Source organism: Aquarana catesbeiana, linkage group LG06 (genome assembly GCF_042186555.1).
Source record: "Aquarana catesbeiana isolate 2022-GZ linkage group LG06, ASM4218655v1, whole genome shotgun sequence".
Lineage (NCBI taxonomy): Eukaryota > Metazoa > Chordata > Amphibia > Anura > Ranidae > Aquarana > Aquarana catesbeiana.
The window spans coordinates 248,510,169-248,529,299 of NC_133329.1; the positions used below are offsets into that span (position 1 = coordinate 248,510,169).

Genomic DNA, 19,131 nt, shown 5'->3' on the forward strand with positions numbered 1-19,131 from the left:
ATGCCTGTATTGTGGTGGAGCGGGTCACTTTCTTCAGGGATGTCCCATTAGGCTGAGTAAGTGGATCGAACCCCCATCTGTTTCACCATACGTTGTTAAATCCTGTTGTAAAGATAAGGTGTTACCCTTACCTGTACTACATGAAAGGGACCAAAGCACATAGTATCTGTCTTTGGCTCAGTTAATATGTTCTCTGGGGCTACATTGAGTTTTCCAACAGATGACAGGTCGTTTCTGCCAATTCACAATTATTGACATAACATGTTTTTTTCCTTTTTACAAATTTTGGATTAAGCATCTTTTAGAATTGACTGTAACATGACAAAATAAAACAAACAAGGCCTTTGGTAGATATTTTAACTGATTTAATTTAATTCAATGTAAAAGACCCACACTCCATTCTGACAAATATTCATAAATTCAATTTCCAACATAAGAGAACATATTATTAGTACCAGTACTACTGAGCAGGGAAGCAGAGCATCTTTTCCACAATCTTCCATGCTTATCCATGCCCTGCCAAGGATTCATACAGTATGGATCATGTTCTCATTTTTTTCATAGTTCATATATTACAACATTTCATTCTTCTCAATGCAAAGTCTTCATAGATAAATACTTTCCAGCAAATCAGCTAGTGGCTTTGGGGTGAAAATACAAAATATATTAACTTCTGTATAGGAAATGAAAGTAGTTGCAAACATATGCTTGATCATATTGTGTCCAAGTTCATCAGCTTAAAATGAAGTGGGCAAGCCTTTTACTACCAAATCTTTATTTTCTATTTTCTTCCCTAGACAGCTATGCTATGAACAAACTAGTATAGCATACATATAAACAAGACAAAAGAACATAAGTGTCATACTTACGCCAAACATAGTCATATACACAGCAAGAAGCAAAAAAGCAAAACTTTAAAAAAAGCATAACATGAAATAGTGCATTGATTTTAGTTTACATTGACCAGCTTACCGTAACCTGATCAATTCTATGATAAACGGTTTAGTAAAATAAAGTTGGTCAGTCCTAAAAACCCTTCCTCCGAGTAAAATAATTACTTTATCAGACCTGACAGAGCATGCCTAGTGGCAGTGAATTATTGCTACATAAATCATGTTTCACCAGCTCTTAGGCTATTTTCACATGGGCGGACCGTATGTCCGTTTCTTATCCATCCTTTTTTGGATGAAAAACGGACATACATGTATCTCTATGGGATAGCGGATGTCAGCGGATGAACATCCACTGACATCCGATGACATCAGTCTATTATCAGCTATGCTCCGAAACTGATGACGGAGGAAAACCCTATTTTTCCATCCGTCATCAGATCGGATGAAAACGCACAGGAGGTCCGTTTTCATCAGATCCCCCCATAGAGCAAAGCGGAGATCTGACCGGTCCATTTCTTTTCTGCAGTGTGTAGAGACGGACTAGCCATCTGCCGATCAATGGAGCGATCCCCGCTGAGCAAGCAGATGTCCAAAAACAGATCATCCAGGGATCCGCACGTGTGAAAGGGGCCTTACAATACAAATATTACTCACACCTCTGCATGCTGGACCTGGATCTGCTTCTTCAGCTAGACAAACCCAAAATTGGTAAATCTGGGTTTATGTATAGCTTTTAAGAATGCATCAAATGCATAAGCTGGGGGTGTAGTATACAGTATTAAACTACTATATTAATACTATCGTAGGAAAGTCCAAACACTGCCACCTTCACTCTGCTGCACAGTTGCTTTAGACCCCTTTCACACTGCTCGTTTTAGCAGCGATTTTCTGCCGCTAGCGGGCAGTTTAAACCCCAAAGAAGGGGCAACACAGGTAATTCCGAAGTGCTTTTCAGGCATTCATTTTAATTGGCAGGGCATTTTGGGAGCGCCAAAGACTTTTCCTAACATCCTGCAAGCGCACTGCCCCAGTGTGAAAAGTCACACTGAAATGAATGGGAGGTGTATTCAGGTGTTTTACAGGCGCTATTTTTAGTGCTAAAACGCCTGAAAACCGCCTCAGTGTGAAAGTGGTCTTAAAACAAAAGAATTTCTTCTGTGTTTATCTCAATGAGCGTTTTTTTCAGACTACCAGAGCATTTCATTTGCATTAAGCTTGCTTTTCAGTTCCACAGCAAGTACATTCAAAATCCGGCATTTACATTAGTAAAAAAAAAAAAGAAAAACATTGAGAAGAATGTAATTAGTTTTGCTACCCTATAACCCCATATAAAAAAACAAAAAGTCAGAATCTGACCCCAGCACTGTCATTCTTTACACAGTGATTATACTTAGGAGAATCTTGGCAAAAAATACCGATACAAAATGTAAAAAATGAAAATATCTACAGCAAATATTATATAGACTTAAAGCAGTAATTAAACCCAAAAGCAAACATTTTTGTTTTATTACAGCTTACTAATTCTTAGATGTGATGTCTGGATTAATTATCTTTTTTTAGTCTTTCTTTCTTTTATTTTAATCTGGTGATCCAGCCAGTAAGTCTGTTTTTCAAAAGAACAAGCTCTCTTCCAGATATATCAGTTTACAGCGAAACAAACCATTTACCATTAACATGAGTGCTTAAAATGATCAACGTTTATTTATTTATGTAAAACCTTCATTCCAAAAGGAAAAAAAACTGTTGGCTGCAACTGATTATACAGTGTGAGCTTGAGTTTGGCTTCAATTTGTTAATGTATTTAATCTAAAGGTAAGACTGACAATGCTGCTCTTTGCTGTGCCCCCTGTGCTCCTTCATCTAGAGTAGGGGCACTCTAATACAGGAGGTGTGTTACTGGCCAGAACACCAGGTGAAAAAAGAAGGAAAAAAGCTAATAAATAAAACCAATGTAGCCACCACATTTAATGATTGGTAAGCTGCAATATATTTTTGGTTTTGGGTTTAATACAGATTTAATAATATGCTATTTGTTGTTAGATAACCTTTGACTATTATTCATCATTCATTGTTTATTAATTACCTGATAGTCAATCTCTAATTGAAATGTTCTTTATCATGAGTTGTCACTCCATTCAATCAATCAATCAATCAATCATATCTCATTTAGTAACTTTATTTTGATCAAAGATAACATCTGAAACAAACCTGTGCTCTGCCTCACTCTCGTAAACCAAGCTCCAATCTGGATACTGGGAACTTTAAGTAACCAAACTCTGGCTTTAGTTAATTTTAGTCCTTCTGCAGAGTTCCGCTGAACCCCTTTGACGTTACCATGCCAATACCAACCTATTAAAAGCCACATATGCCCAGACTTAATGTGTATTTCCACATTTGAAGTCAAATTTGAGAAAACCCCACTACATGTTAGTTATGTGTTCGCACAGCATACCTAAAAAAAATATTTCTTACCTTATAAATGTTTCTGCAATAGAGGTGATGGTGGGGGGGGGGGGGGGGGGGGGTGAGATCTGCATGGTGGTGGGGTGGGATCAGCAAGAGGCAGAGGTGTTGGAGGCTGGAATCGATTGCACTGGCAACCTACATGGATTCTCTCTGGAGTGGAGAGGATAGATGGGACAGTCCAGACTCTCAGCTCTGCCTCCCCTCAGTTGCCAGCAGGGGAAAGCCCCCCCCCCCCCCCCCCCGCACTGGAACGAATAGACAAGCGGGTTTTAGTAGCACAGCCAGAATGTGGAAAAAAGTGGAAATACACTAATACACTTTAAGAACTTCATTACCATGTGCTGACAGGTCGGACGGCCTTGGAGACAGAACAGTGGGCTGTGAGTGCCAGCTTGGGAACAGGATTTGATGGGCAATAGGAAAAGGAAGTGAGCGGAAGCCTTAGGAGACGCTGCGCACCTCATTGATGAGATATTCGGCTTATACTTATACATATTGCACTATGGAAGCACTTTCTTTTGTTTACTGAGTGACATTGTTCCAGCAGCAATCCCATACAACTTTAAGGGTCTTGGGGAGACCAATTTCCCTGTGCTAAGTGAGACTGTTTTCTAGCAGTCATGGATAGCTGACCTACTAACAGCTCCATCCAGCCCAGGAACATAAGGGAGAGGCAGTTAGGAGTACAAGGGAGAGGCAGCCATTACCAGCGACTATATGCGGTTACCTCTTTACCGCTAGGTAAGAGGCCACTTCACACCAGTGTGTGTCCTGTGCACGAAGAGGAGATCACCCCCCTATTTTCAGCACTTTACTGCACCATTTTGCACATTATTTTGCTCAGCCACAGAAAGAGGATTTTTTTGGCTATATATTTGCTATACACTGTCTTTGCATTTTTTGCACATATTGATTGCACTCCGCACTTTTAGTTCATTATTGCTGTTTTTTGCACACTGTTTTTTGCCTATTTGCACAATCCATTGAGGTTTTTAGTGATTGTATATTGATCTTACCGATTCCATTATCACATCTGGTTTAAAGTAATTGAGTGATTTTTTGCACTTTGCTATTATCACCGATTATTGTGGTACACCACACTGCACATATTGGGAATAGAAGCACGCTAATAGTGACTGTATATATTGTTTCTGATTTTTTATATTTATATTATTTCATGTTTTTATTCACTTTTGTACTGCTACCTTTAGCAGCATAGTTTTTCCATTTTTTGTTAAGAACAGCGCAGCACCAACTTCTACATATATTATCTCTATTGCTGTATGGGCTGTGTTTGACCCATATTCGGTGCTTGCAGCAGTTCAACATTTTTTGCTCTTCCTTTACATGGTAGCGCAGGAATAACTATACACTTCAGTACCAAAGGCCCAAATGATGAAAATAGGGATAGCTGTAATAAACAGCTAAGTTGCATGATGTTAGCTGTTTATCAAATGCAATTTTTTTGTAAAAGAATCCAGTAAAGTTACTTTTAGTTTTTTTTATAAAATACAAAAGTTGAGGCTGTGATGAGTAAATAGATACCCAACATATCAAGCCTTAACACCTGTTCACACCAGTGCGGCTTTGTCAAATCGCATGACAAGTCACACCCTATTGTCAGCAATGGAACTGTTCAAATTGATGCAATGCCAACTTTGCAGTGCAGCACCGATTTGAAAAAGTACTTCCTGCGCTGCTTTTGGTGATTTCAGGTGCAACTTGCATAGACATCTGTGCACGAAATCGCACTGACAAGCGGCTTTGAAATAGTGTCGTTCCAAGTGAAGTTGCACGATTTCAAAGCCGCATTCAATGTAAACCTAAACTGAAACTGATTACTTCTTGTGAAAAAAGCAGAATCATTTGGTACCCAATAGGCGTTGCTTTGAAAGCCTTTACAGTTAACCGAGAATGATGACCCTAGAATTATTGTTATCACCCCAACATTCAAGGCAATAGGTTTTCATATGTAGGCGCACTTATTGCTTGTGTTTATGTTCTTATGATTGAGTGTGTTCATAGGAGCGAGGGGCGAAAAAAATACATAAAAACGTGTTGTTTAATTTTTATATGTTGCTATATTTTTGTTATTTTATGTTATTTTACAATGAATTTTTTGGCTATCGAATAGAGGGCCACTAGTGTCTTATTGTGATAGCATACTGTAATGACAGTTTTCTTTACTGGGATGCCTCTTTTGCCCTCCACTGAAGCTAATGGTGCACAGATCATGCTTCATTAGCATCTTCCCTGGCTATATCAGCCGGAAAGTGAGAGCCAAACCTGCAAATTTCGTAATGTACGCCGCTCCACTGTTCACTGGAGGGGAGCTCAATGAAATCCCCCACCATGCCAGTCCCAGATCTGCAGGTAGGATAACAGAGCCTGGAATACACGGTGAGGGCAGTCAGGTGGGGGGCAGTACCTTCGGCAGAATGTGCAATCACTTCCACATAAATGTGCATTGTCCGCCAAACAAATGGGATCATGTTTAAAATTTCCTCTACAAGCTGGCATTTATAAAACCTGCCCCTCATGTGACTGTGCTGGAGCCTGATGTTCATGTTTTTTTCAGAAGTAAAGCTTATAGCAACTCTATTCAGAGGAATCCATACAACTAAAGTAATCATTCAGTTGCTTATTTCCATTAGTATGTAAAGAGAGCTTGGTTTAGCAGAGTTAAAACGACTAGAGATTTGCTTAGCCTTTGATATAATATGGTGTTCCGTAATATCTGATTCTAATGTTTCTGCTGCTGTAAGGTGACATATTAAAGTGAACATTACAGCTCCACTGTACTATTTGTCTGAAGGTCGTCTGTTTCATATTTATTTAGCCTTATCTGTCAAGTAAAATCTGCTGTTAGAGAGAAATATTGTAACAGTGAATTCTCATAGGAATGCCATAGGTTACTGCCATCGTCCTTTTTATCATTAATAGGGTTCAAAGACTTCATTGTGCATAAAGGAGGGAAAGACATCGAGGGAGCCAATGACAGTGCCAGGCATTCAGCTACATCTTTGTTAGAAGCAGAAGCCAGCACTGGTGTGTGACCTGGACACAAACGCAGACAAAAGCAATAATTAGCCCAAACATTAGTAAGCTACATCTGTGTAACGTTTACAAGCAAGCCAACATTCATTTATAAATTACATTCTATGAGGCATAAACAAATAACTCAGCATTGTATTCAGTAAAATGTAAACCTAAAATCCATTTTGCACAATTTGTACAAACAGCTATGATTTGCATTTACAGATACACTATGGTACCAAAAGTATTGGGACACCGGCCTTTACACGCACATTAACTTTAATGGCATCCCAGTCCTAGTCTGTAGGGTTCAATATTGTGTTGGCCCACCCTTTGCAGCTATAACAGCTTCAACTCTTCTGGGAAGGCTCTCCACAAGGTTTAGGAGTGTGTCTATGGGAATGTTTGACCATTCTTCCAGAAGCGCATTTGTGAGGTCAGGCACTAATGTTGGACAATAAGGCCTGGCTCGCAGTCTCCGTTCTAATTCATGCCAAAGGTGTTCTATAGGGTTGAGGTCAGGACTCTGTGCAGGCCCGACAAGTTCCTCCACCCCAAACTCACTCATCCATGCCTTTATCGACCTTGCTTTGTTCACTGGTGCGCAGTCATGTTGGAACAGGAAGGGGCCATCACCAAACTGTTTCCATAAAGTTGAGTTATCTTCACTGGAACTAAGAGGCCAAGACCAACCCCTGAAAAACAACCCCACACCATAATCCCCACCTCTACCAAATGATTTGGACCAGTGCACAAAGCAAGGTCCATAAAGAGGCCTGACCTCAACCCGATAGAACACCTTTGGGATGAATTAGAGTGGAGACTGCGAGCCAGGCCTTATTGTCCAACATTAGTGCCTGACCTCACAAATACGCTTCTGGAAGAATGGTCAAACATTCCCATAGACACACTCCTAAACCTTGTGGACAGCCTTCCCAGAAGAGTTGAAGCTGTTATAGCTGCAAAGGGTGGGCCAACTCAATATTGAACCCTACAGACTAAGACTGGAATGCCATTAAAATTCATGTGCGTGTAAAGGCAGGCGTTCCAATACATTTGACAATATAGTGAATATTCAGGGTCTAATCCTACCCATATGTAAAACTTTAATAATGGGTAATAACGATGTTTTATCTCAGTGTGGTGAAGGTATGGTGAATTTTTTCATATTTTGTGATTAATAAACTTACATTTTTCTAAGAGATTCTACAGTTTGCTGCTTTTTGGAGCCCCTTTGATGGGCACTTCTCTGTGCTTTCACCCCCTCTCTCATTCCATTAATCATAGGCTCCAGGAAGACCACCTACTTGCTTTGGTGAGTCGGTTGTTATAATTAGATATCATCCCGAGTGTACCACTGTTTTTTATCGTTTGTTGTTAATAACGATGTTAACTATCGAAATAGAAAATTCTATGCAAACATTTAGTTTCTTTATGTAACACAACTTGTTTTTCAGGTTTTCAAGCCTCTGGGCAAAGGCGTTTACCATCTAAATAAGGAGACAATTATAAGCCTATTTATCAGCAAACGTACCATATCTTAAAACTAGCTCATATGTTTTGGGGGCATTAAGGTTGATTTACTAAATGCGAACAGGCAGTTCGTTTTTCATGTGAATTTTCCCAAGAGCTCAGTAAATGTGGTGGAATTTCATTTTACAGAGAATACTCAATCACATGGAAGAAAAATAAAATCTTTTTGCTTGCACATGACTGGATAATTGAAGTTATCAGAGCCTCGCCTCATTTACTAAGCTAAGTGAAAATTCCCTTTAAAACTGAAAGTTCTCTTGCAAAGTGAACATCCTATTTGCCTTTAATAAATCAACTCCATGGAGTTAACATGGCATTAAATTACTTATCTTTGTTCCTGGTCCATTTAGATACTACAACTCATGCTTTGGTTAATAGCAGCTTTCTGATTGACATAACAGGTTCCATAAATTAGATTTTCTGAATAGGGAGGCTAATATGTAAAGCTGAATTTATTGCCAGATTCATTAGGCTATTTCCAAACAATCCTGGCTTCGTGGCACGGGACATTATCCAGCTGAATACTTCATATTAACAAAAATAAACTGCTTGTATAATGTGGCTGACCCAATAATGTTCAGATACTGTTAACTGTGGTCTTAAAACAATGTTCTGCTTTTATGAAAAATAAATTCATGTACCTCACTCCAATACCAGCACTTAAAACTCTTTAAAAACATGTCACACACATGCAGCTCAGTGGACAATGCCTTAGTGGGATGAATTAACTCCTGTGTTCATGCATCCTTGGCTGGCCAATCAAGATGGCTGAAGATGCCGAATCCAGAAAAAGGCCAAGAAAAGATGTTAATGGAGGGGACAGAGTGATAAGGAAATGGCAGCGCTAGAGAGGGAAGGTATGGGAGGTATGCCTGTTATAAAGTACAAAAATACTGTGAATACTTGAGCCATTTTGCAATATTGCAATTTTTTGGGGATAGACTTGGAAAGGGTAAATACCTCTGTCAAGCTTGTGTGGCTATTTTAGGCAGATTTTACTTAATTTCTTGTCTCTTATTACAGCCTGTAACACCAGTGCAAGAGAGCAGTCCTCCCTCAGACTAGGAAGACGCAAGAAATAATAATAATAATAATAACCTAGCATCCCTTATTTTTCAATAAAAGCGGAGTGTCTGGAAATCACCTCAAAGTGGGTCACAGAACACAGTAAACACCTGAAAGGGGTTCTATTCCTTTCCCATCTGTCCAAATAAAAAAAAAGACTTGGCTGAAGTTCAGCTATAAAATATGGTCAGACATACAGGCAAATTCCGACTGCCTTAAAGGAATTTTAAGGCACAAACCTACAAGCTGATCTTTGCCAAGCTTGTGTTATAAACAATATGGAAAACAAGGGCAGAATGGGGTAAATCTACATATTTACAGGGTTCTTCTAAATATGAGCAACAAGTTTTGGGTTCAAATCAGGTCTTATACTACTGAAATCACAGGCCAATTAAAAAAATCCAGTTCTGATGACTTGAAGAACTGGCATACATAAGTAGGCCAAGTACACTGAGTAGAATATCCTGCTGCCAGGATGTTTACCTCTAATTTAGCCTACAAATATGATGCCCATAAGGTAAAAAGGAATTTCCCTTTCTATTGAGAAAATACATTATTTACTAAATGGGTATATGCCAACACTATAAAAATATCTACAATGGTAAATACTTTCAAGCTCAGAAGCTCTCCTTAATACAAATGACATTACTTGTAAATATAAAGCAATGAATGCAATCTTCTATTAACGTGGCAAAGATATGGTATAGCTTGTATTAGATAAGAGAATCTAGCAAACAAAGTGCCCAGACCGGGACATAGTTGCTAACATGCACACACATGCACATACATGTTTTGCAAAGCATGCTTCATAGATTGATGTTCGGTTCATTTTTAAATTGATGCAGAAATTATTTACCATTTTCATCAAGCGCCCCTTTACTTATTAGTTTTTCAACAACAGCCTGTAATCCATTTTGTTTTGCTATACGAAGAGGCCTACAATATTAAAAACATACAAAATGTTATTTGTTATAATTGTTTCATACCATGGAAAAATAAAAAGAACAACCATTATATAGCAAATTGTTTTTATGAACATTGTGGTTTTTATTAGGATCGGGTAACCCTTTTCAATAATAAATCATAACATAAAGTCCTGTTAAACTCACCTAGCTGAGAACACCGTCTTGGGTTCCCATGGTGGCTAGGTTTGGTGACCAAATATGGTCGCGTGATTTTTCATTCAGAAGGTTGGAATCGGCTGTGGAAGGTTGTGTACACACTATCAGAAAATCATATGATCAGTCCTCGGCTGAAAATGTTCACCTAATTTTCTTAGTGTGTACGAGCCTTTAGGGGACATATGTTCTGGAAGGGCTTCCTGAGCTCTGATCCTACTATTTAGCTGAGAACAAATTCCTAAGACCATTTTCTAAAGGAAAAGTAATTATTAGAATTTTTTTTACCGCATATTATTATTATCCCACGCAAGGGGATAGTCAAAAAATTGGAGGAATGAAAAGAACAGTGATCACTTGACATAAGTAAGCCACATATAGTAATACATGGCTAACTTACTCAGCTAAATGGGGTACATGAGCACTTTGGTGGCAACACTGCAGAAGCTCTATGACCCTGCAGATCGTTGCCACCAGAAACGAGGAAGCCCCAGGAAGTGCAAGAAGTAATTCCCATTATAGGGAAGATTTATATTAAAAAAAGAAGAGCACAGATAGATAAAATATGAGATTAGTAAGTTTTACAAGTTTTTTAGGGTGTTTAGAATCATGTTAACTTTGTTATAGTCCCTTATTAATTACAATGTTTTTTTAAATTAATTATTGAAAGGGGTCTTGGTGTTCAAGAAAAGACAGTAATGTCTTAAATGTTTGTCATGGTACATCAACTCGAAAACTGTATTAAAGTTAATTAATTATGCACCTGTGCTACATAATTGCTAATGGAGAAAGATAAAGGCAAATGCTTATCAGATTTAACTTTTGCTCAAGTTCAGGGTTTTTGTCCAGAAGAAGGCAAAACAAAAATAATTGATCAGATACGGCTAGTTTTGTCAATAAGGGCTGAAATTCCTCCTAAAACCACAGGACAGATTGAAGCAGAACTCCAGCCTTACCTTCAAACTTGCACAGTTGTATAGGCTATCTCCTATACTGACTTTGATCATTTTGATTTCAGTGCATACTGAATTTATTCTATAGCCTGTTTCTAGCCCACTCCTTCAGACTTACATCCAACCATCAAGGCCTTAAAAAAAGAATGAAAGGCTCTCTACATACATAATGAAAGGCTCTCTAGTACATAATTAAATATAGGTATATGTGGTGCTCACTCAATGAGCAATAACATCAAATTAATCTTCAATTGGTCATAAAGTGCAAAATACAAAAGTGACAGTGCAGTAAATAAACATCCCATAACATAACCTTCACGCACCATAAAGGTGCCACAGTATTTAAATTGACAAGGCAATATATAAATAAAGTGCTCAATTAGAAAAAGTCCAACGGTATGCATCTGTTACCTGGACTCAGGTGACCTGACAACTGGTATCCGTGGAAATCTTTTACCTGTCTGATTGGAGGTCCCAGGAGTAGGAATTCATTGCTTGGATCGTGGAGTCACATATTACATACAAGCCCAACTAGACCTGTAGGGGTCTTTATCTGAGGTGAGAGGCTGGGGCAAACCACTGGCGCACTACGGATGGTGGAAGTTGCATATGATCTGGATTTATTGGATTCTACCTTTTTTCACACAAGCACTTTTATTTATGGACTTTTTCTGATTGAGCACTTTATTTATATATTGCATTGTCACTTTAATTACTGTGGTATCTTTATGGTGCGTGAAGATTATGTTATTGGATGTTTCTTTACTGCACTGTCACTTTTGTATTTTGCACTTTTTGACCAATTGAAGATTAATTTTATGTTATTGCTCATTGAGTAAGTGCCACATGTACCTATATTTAATTATCACTGTGTGGGAAAACCTTTTTCATGTTGGCAGCTACTCAGCTTTATGCATAGTTATTTGGTTTGCGCATTAGTAATTTCACACATCTCTACTAAAGCCTTGTACACACGATCGTATTGTTCGACCAACAAAATCGTGGAATTTTGTCTGAAGGGCGTTGGCCCAAACTTGTCTTGCATACAAACGGCAAGGAATTGTCAGCTAACAAATACGAACGTAGTGACGTACTAAGTTATTTTTCAGCTCTTTATCGCCACCCTTTGGGCTCCTTCTGCTAATTTCGTGTTAGTAGAAGTTTGGTGAGTCTTGATTCATGCTTTTCATTTCGCACTTTTTATTTCGCGCTTTTCAGTTCATTTCTGAACGGCCGTTCGTCAACCAGCCATGTTGCGGAATCGGAGGAGATAACGTGTTATTTATTATTGGCCTTTGAGTTATTGCTTTGACATTATTTTTTTGGTTGAATAATAATGATTTGATTTGGTATATTTTCTATATTTTTGGATGCATAGAATGCACTTTTTGGTTAAGTTCTATTGGCAGATAGTATGTCTAATTTTATTTGTTTTCTTTTTTTAATGCACAATAAAAAAATTGTGGAGAATAATACTTGGCTATGTGTCTTACATCAAATGACAGTTTGGGAGTAGGCAGTTACATTTAAAAAAATACAATGTAAAACTGACAAGGGACACCAACATAAAAACTACAGAATAATGGTGTTGTGGTAACTTGCCCAAATTAAAAGAAAAAAAGCAGAATAATATTATTCATAATATCACTAGAAAAAAAAAGCCTTTGAAAATTTGTTTGCAATAACTCCATCAGTATCACCAGCAAAGCAGCTTCATTATTATCCCATTAAAGAAGGAGAGAATGTGCGCTGCATTTCAAGATTTCATAATTTGCCACGTCACAAATGTTAATTCTCCATTACAAACGCTAGTTTACAAGACCGACCGCTTTTGGCTTGTCCTTGCTTCCGAGCATGCGTGTTTGTACTATGGACTTTTGTCCGACGGACTTGTGTACACATGCTCGGAAAATCCGACAACACACATTTGTCCACAGAAAATGTTAAAACCTGCTAGCCAACATTTGTCCACAGAAAATACGAAAACAATTGTCCAATGGAACATACACACGGTCGTATTTACCGCCAACAGCCTGTGATCGAACATTTCCCGTTGAAAAGTCCGATTGTGTGTACGCGGCTTAAGTATGCTTTAAATGTTGCCTTGCCTCTGCTACTAATGCTGCCCATTGTTTCTAATACTAAGCAGTGTAAATACCTTTTCTTTAATCTGTTTTCTAGTTGTCACTTGACCACACAGCTCCAAATTCTGGGTGACTGCTGCATCTAGTGGGAGGAGACCACGACAACTAGAGCATTGGCACCAGAGGGGTGACATCACTGCTCTGAGAATATCACCGTTGTTAGCTTTTGTTAGATAATAAAAAAATAATAATTGTAAAGAAAAACTAAAATAAAATAAATAATAATAAAAAAAAAAATTAAAGTGCCACCCATGCTTGCGTACAAATGCGAACGAATGTGCTGGTCCCGTGCAGATATATAAACGGCGATTGCACTCCACATGTGAGGTATCGCTGTGAACGTCAGAATGAGAGCAACAATTCTAGCTCCAGACCTTCTGGGGTTGTCCAGGGTATTTAAATATCTCCAGAAGAGGGAGGTACGGGGAAATGAGGTTGGCTGAGTATTTTACCGAGTCCCCAACAGCTAGAGTATGTGCCATAGCCAGGTTTAAGGGCTTGGGGCCTAACTAAGAAGGAATAAAATATTTTACAGCGCACACATACAAGAATGACATTTCCTGCAGGGCTAGTTAAAAACACCTAAACTCCTCCTCATTACCTCTTATTTAGTGGCCACCAGTGTTTAGGATGTATCCCCTTCAGTTCTCCCACATAGAGGAGTTCAGCTCCCATGTTTGAGACAAAGGATTTTCCATTCTATTACTAGTGTAGGACCCACTAATTCGGGGTACTTTGTCGCAGTAAGTGGGCTTAGCACTATATGACCATATAGTGTGACCAAACCCCCGTATTTTTTGAATATGTTCAGGTGTTTTTAACTAGCCTTGCAGGAAATGTCATTCTTGTATGTGTGCGCTGTAAAATATTTTGTACTGTTTGTAGGTCTTATAGCAGCACCATCTTGAATTTAAACGCATTGTATGGTGTGCCCCCCTAATATGTTCTTGTAACTGAGAAGGAAGCCACAGTAGAGATGAAAGTGGGATAGGGTCCGTGTCCAACATATCTGTAACATTCCAAATGGGTGCTACCTTGCCTGCGAATAACTGAACCAAGGGGGCTAACTGAGTTGCTTTATAATAGTGAGCGATACTAAGAACTCCCAATCCTCCTCTAGCTTTCTGTCAATAAAGTAGTTGCCTATTCAGTCTCGGCTTAACCGGGCCCCAGATGAACTCATGAATGAGGCGTTGCAGAAAGCGTAAGTTATGTGGGGTATTGAGAATGGTAAAACTGTAACTGGGTAATGCACACAACATGCAAATAGGAGTTTTAATGTACAGTACCTGCAGGGAATTATATCTGCTGCAGTTTTTCAACATGCTAGCACTCTGTCCTGGCTGCAGCTTCTGCAATATGTGTCAGATGTAAAGGGAAAGTAAAATCAATAAAGGAGTGCATGTCAAAGGCTCCAGAAAGTTCTGTAATATGGCTGGAACTGTTGCCCATACTGTATTCACTGTTCATACTTTACTCCATAACAGTACAAGAAAACAGAAGCTAGAACTTACGTTTGCAATGCAGTGTTTGCTGAATTAATAAGGTTCTGGTCTTTTATCTTGTCAATGATTAAAAGTACACAACTTTCATGTCCCTGCAAGTAAAATTATATAGTTTTCAAAAACTAATTTCAAAATGTGAGTAAAACATAGATGACATTCTGTCTTGAGTTGGCAGAAACTCTGTGCCAGCTAGTCCCAAAATGTATTACATGAGAAATGAGATCATCAACCTCAACACCCACCATTTACAGAAAAAGGATTTTATTTTAGCAAACCTTATAGCAGATACCTATTGCAGAATTATTACACCCCAGACATCACTTTAGATTATAACACTCTGTTCAATTAGCAGATGTTAAAGAGACTCCAAAAATTGAAAGTAGTTTTTTTTTTTAATGCAGACTCAGAAAATGCAAGTTAAAAATTGTGCATGAATGTGTAAAGCAAACCTGTGTTACTTTTTGCATTATCATTATTTTATTTATCCATATGCCATTATGCCTAATTGATTCTTCAGCCTTAGTGGAAGGTGATGAAGGGGTGCTACAATTCAGAGGCACAGATAATTTTTATGGGGGGGGGGGTTCCAGCTCCCTCAAATTAGCCAGCCAGGGCCATTGCAAGGACTTTGAGAGCCTTGTGATGCCCTTAAGCACACAGGAGGGAAGAATGAGGTAATGTACACAGAGCAGCATGGCAAATTGTGGGTGTGGCATAATTGCACTAATAGTGGGCGTCTGACTCACACAACCATAACTGGATATTTATACCACCTCCTGCATGCATATAAAATATTAATATGCTCATCCCTATGCCAGACCTCTATTGCTCAGCCCTACAAACAGCCCTGCTCTCCAATCCCAAGCTCACCTGCCCAATGGTTCTCATATCTCAAACCAAACTCCAACACTCTTCCCAGCCTCTCTCATCCAACTTAATCCTGCTGTATAAGAGACACCATCCAGCAGAAGTTGAAAGCTGACGGTGCCTCCTGCAGAATGAAAAGACTTAAACAGTTTTTAAACTGGGTCACAGGTGTGATCTTAAATCTGGATCTCCTTACAGCCTTCTTGAGCTGGGGGAAGGGTTTGGACCACCTAACCCCCCAAAACCCCCCCCCACCCCCCAGTTCCCTGTAGATATTAGGAGCATATAATCATACTAAAAAGGAAGCTATGGAGCTTGCAGAGCTGAAGCAAATAGGTTATAGAGAATGCCAGGTCCTGTACAGCAGCTGGAAGACCTTCCAGAAAAGCCACAAGACACATAAGGGTTAATTTACAAAAGGCAAAATTTAATATTAATTTTTCAAGGGAATTTTTCCTTAGGTTATTGAACATGGTACATTTTCATTTTTCAAAGAATACCCAATCACATGCAAGTAAAATATAAAAAAAAAAAACACAGTATTTTTGCTTGCACATGATCGAATGATGGAAGACTCTTTTACCAAACTCTGGGGAAAACTTTTTTTTTTCCCTTGGCATTTTCTTAAGCTCCTAGAAGCTATTAGCATTTTTTTCTGCTCATAGAAGCTAATGGTGTTATCCTATTTTTCCATGCACACTACTTCAGCAGCATCTAGGAGCAGAAAAAAACTGTTTTTGTAGAGATTTTTCAGCAGAAAAAAAATGCTAAACACTCCTAAATGCTACTAAGATTCTCTTAACAGCATGTTTCAAGCTTTTTTTATCTTCATGTACTGTAAAAACGCTAATAAAACACTAACACTCTTAAACACTAAAAACGTCTAAAAGCTATTAAAACGCTACTACAAGCCAGCACAAAAAAAACTATTATCAGCATTTTGCATCCAGCAGTTTCTCTAGCGTTTTTCAAGCTTATAACGCTAGTGTCCATGGAGTCTAAGTATTCTTTTCAATCTTTTTTTTTCCCTGGCAAAGTGAACAATTTATTTGCCTTTAGTAAATCAACATTGTGTCCAATTGTGTATATCACACCATATAAAGCCTGTGGGATTGATTTACTAAAGGCAAATAGACTGTTCACTTTGCAAGGAAGTTTGCCCCAGAGCTTAGTAAATAAGGAGGGTGTTTCACTTTTCAAAAAATACCCAGTAACATACAAGGAAATAAAAAAAACTCAATTTCCTGACGCATCATGGCAGCACACACACTGGGTTGTGACTCCGCCCCCACAACATGATAGTACTGATTAGCTGTTTTTGAAGAGGAGCCCCCCGCTGCATTCTCCTTTTTTTTCCTCACCTGTTAGGACTGACCAAGATAAAGCACGGACCTCTTACCGTTTCGCCCCAGCTAGTTTCAGCCTCTCCTAGTTGGAAGCCCTGACTGTACAGTCTCTAAATGAGCTCTATGCAGGGACCCCATTCCGATGGTCTCAGGGGGGCTACATTGTCTTTTTACAAGCCTTAAACAGGCTTACACCACCACGCAGCGGCCTCCATCTTTTACCTTTTATATGTTCTCCCTTTTTAAGTCTCTTTCCGTTTGATTTTACCTTATTTCTTTCCTTTTTTCCTCTTTCCTCACTGCTGAGCCTTTTAGTCCTCCGGCTGCCTTGACCTTCCCAAGATGGTGGCCGTGATCGGCTTGTCGGCGCGACCGGAAGTGATGTAGGCATCTATCTCCTTTCACCAGTATCAAAGATGGGCTGGGTGCCACGGATCGCTTGGCGCATGCTCGGCGCCTGTGTCACTTCCGCCGCAACGGCGGTCTATTTAAAAAATTATGTTTATGCTGTTTGACTGCACAGGTCATTGGACTGTATCCAGAACGCTCGCACCCTGCCTTTTCTACATCTCCTATTGCTGCCACCGCTCCCTGGCTACCCTCTGACCTGGTAAGAAATTATCTTCCTTCTCATGGCTCTTTTACTATACCTGCTAATGCATGCTGAATATGCTGTACTGAGCTTCACAGGGTTAACCCTTCCCTTCCCAGATACACTCTATCTATTGCTCATGGAGGCCGCTGCCCCAGCAGATCATCCACAGCCAGTAAGGTAAGAGGCATTATGTTTTGGTAAGTAGTGAAGAGGAGTAAAAGAGAGCCATGCCACTAATATCACTTTATTCTGATAGCCCTGGCAGGTCGTCCAAATCATCTTATTCTAAACGGAAAGAGAGATCCCCTTCAAGACATTCACACTCTGGAAGAAGCCGGTCAAGAACTTCCTCCCACCAACACAGTAAAACATCATCCTCCCACCAAACACAACACGACCACCATAACCAATCTGCAGCCAATGCCTGCTGGATATGCGAAGCACAAGCGCTTCCTAACAAGTTAGCTTGCCAAACATGTGCTGAAGAAGCCACTAGGGAAAAGGAATCGGATGCATTTAAAGTATCAAACATAATCAGAGAGTCTGTTAAAGAATCAATTCTGCAGGTATCAGCCACAGAACCAGTTAGACCAGTTTAAAGCACATCAGCAACAGTCACCTGCGTACTGCAAGAATCAGACGACTAATCAGCCGAAGAAGATTCTCCAGTGTCAATTGGCTTTGATTTTGCTTTAATAGACCCCTTTGCAAGGTCAGTAAAGGAGGCAATTGGTTGGGAGGAACCAAAGGAATCGCCCCGCAAGCTCAGAAAATATTTCCCTAACCTAAAAAGGGATCCAGAGACCTTTCCTTTTATCGATGAACCCGAAGAGTTCATTAAAGACGAGTGGCAAAACCCTGACAAAGAGTCCAGCCTAAACAATAGGATAGCAAAGCTATATCCTTTAAAGGAACCAGCCGTAAACCCTCTCATCACGGCACCTGTAGTAGACGCATCATTAATGCGTCTGGCCAGACATGTGACATTGCCAATAGAGGACGCAGTGACTTTCAGGGATGTCTTGGACCTGAAAATCGACCTCGATCTCAAGAAAGCCTATTCAGCAGCAGGAGGAGCATGCAGACCAGCTATCACACTAGCAGCAGTCGGCAGAGCAATTAGTAGCTGGACCTCTAACATTGAAAAACTACTGTCAGAAGCAGCTGATCAGGAGAGAATCATATCTGCACTACATAAACTCAGCTTAGCAGGAGACTTCGTAGCCGAAGCATCAGTAGATATAATAAGATCGGCAGCAGGGGCGATGCTGTCCTCGGTCATGTCCAGGAGAGCCTTATGGTTAAAGCCGTGGGTAGCAGATACAGTTTCCAAATCGAATTGATGCAAGATCCCCTATGACGGAACCAACCTGTTCGGCCCTAAGTTAGACCTAGCCATCTCGAAGGTCACAGGGGGGAAAATCGGGCCTTATTCCCTCTGACCGAAGACCAAAACAGCAGAAAGTTCACCCTTTTAGACGCAATCTTCCTGAACGATACAGAGAAGCCAGATCATACAGACCAGGCAAAGAGTTCAAGCGAAATTGGCATAATACCCTATCATCTTTCCTGAGGACACAGAAGTCCAAAACTCCTAATACAGTGGGAGC

The 19,131-nt window shown here is 39.6% G+C and overlaps 1 protein-coding gene across 4 annotated transcripts in view; it reads right to left on the reverse strand.

Moving 5' to 3' along the window:
• Nucleotides 1-343: 343 nt before the first annotated feature.
• Nucleotides 344-19,131, reverse strand: part of ANKRD44 (ankyrin repeat domain 44) — a 232,672-nt gene continuing 213,884 nt past the window's right edge. Inside the window, exons 26-28 of one of the 4 annotated variants that reach the window (XM_073633149.1) lie at nt 14,723-14,805; nt 9,850-9,929; nt 344-641 (exon numbers count right to left, since the gene is read on the reverse strand). In XM_073633149.1, coding sequence (XP_073489250.1) covers nt 631-641; nt 9,850-9,929; nt 14,723-14,805 — 174 coding nt within the window. In that variant the 3' untranslated portion in view covers nt 344-630. Of the gene's footprint in view, nt 642-3,410; nt 6,417-9,849; nt 9,930-14,722; nt 14,806-19,131 lie in introns of those variants that run through there. The other 3 variants (XM_073633148.1, XM_073633150.1, XM_073633151.1) reach the window with 3 other exon arrangements.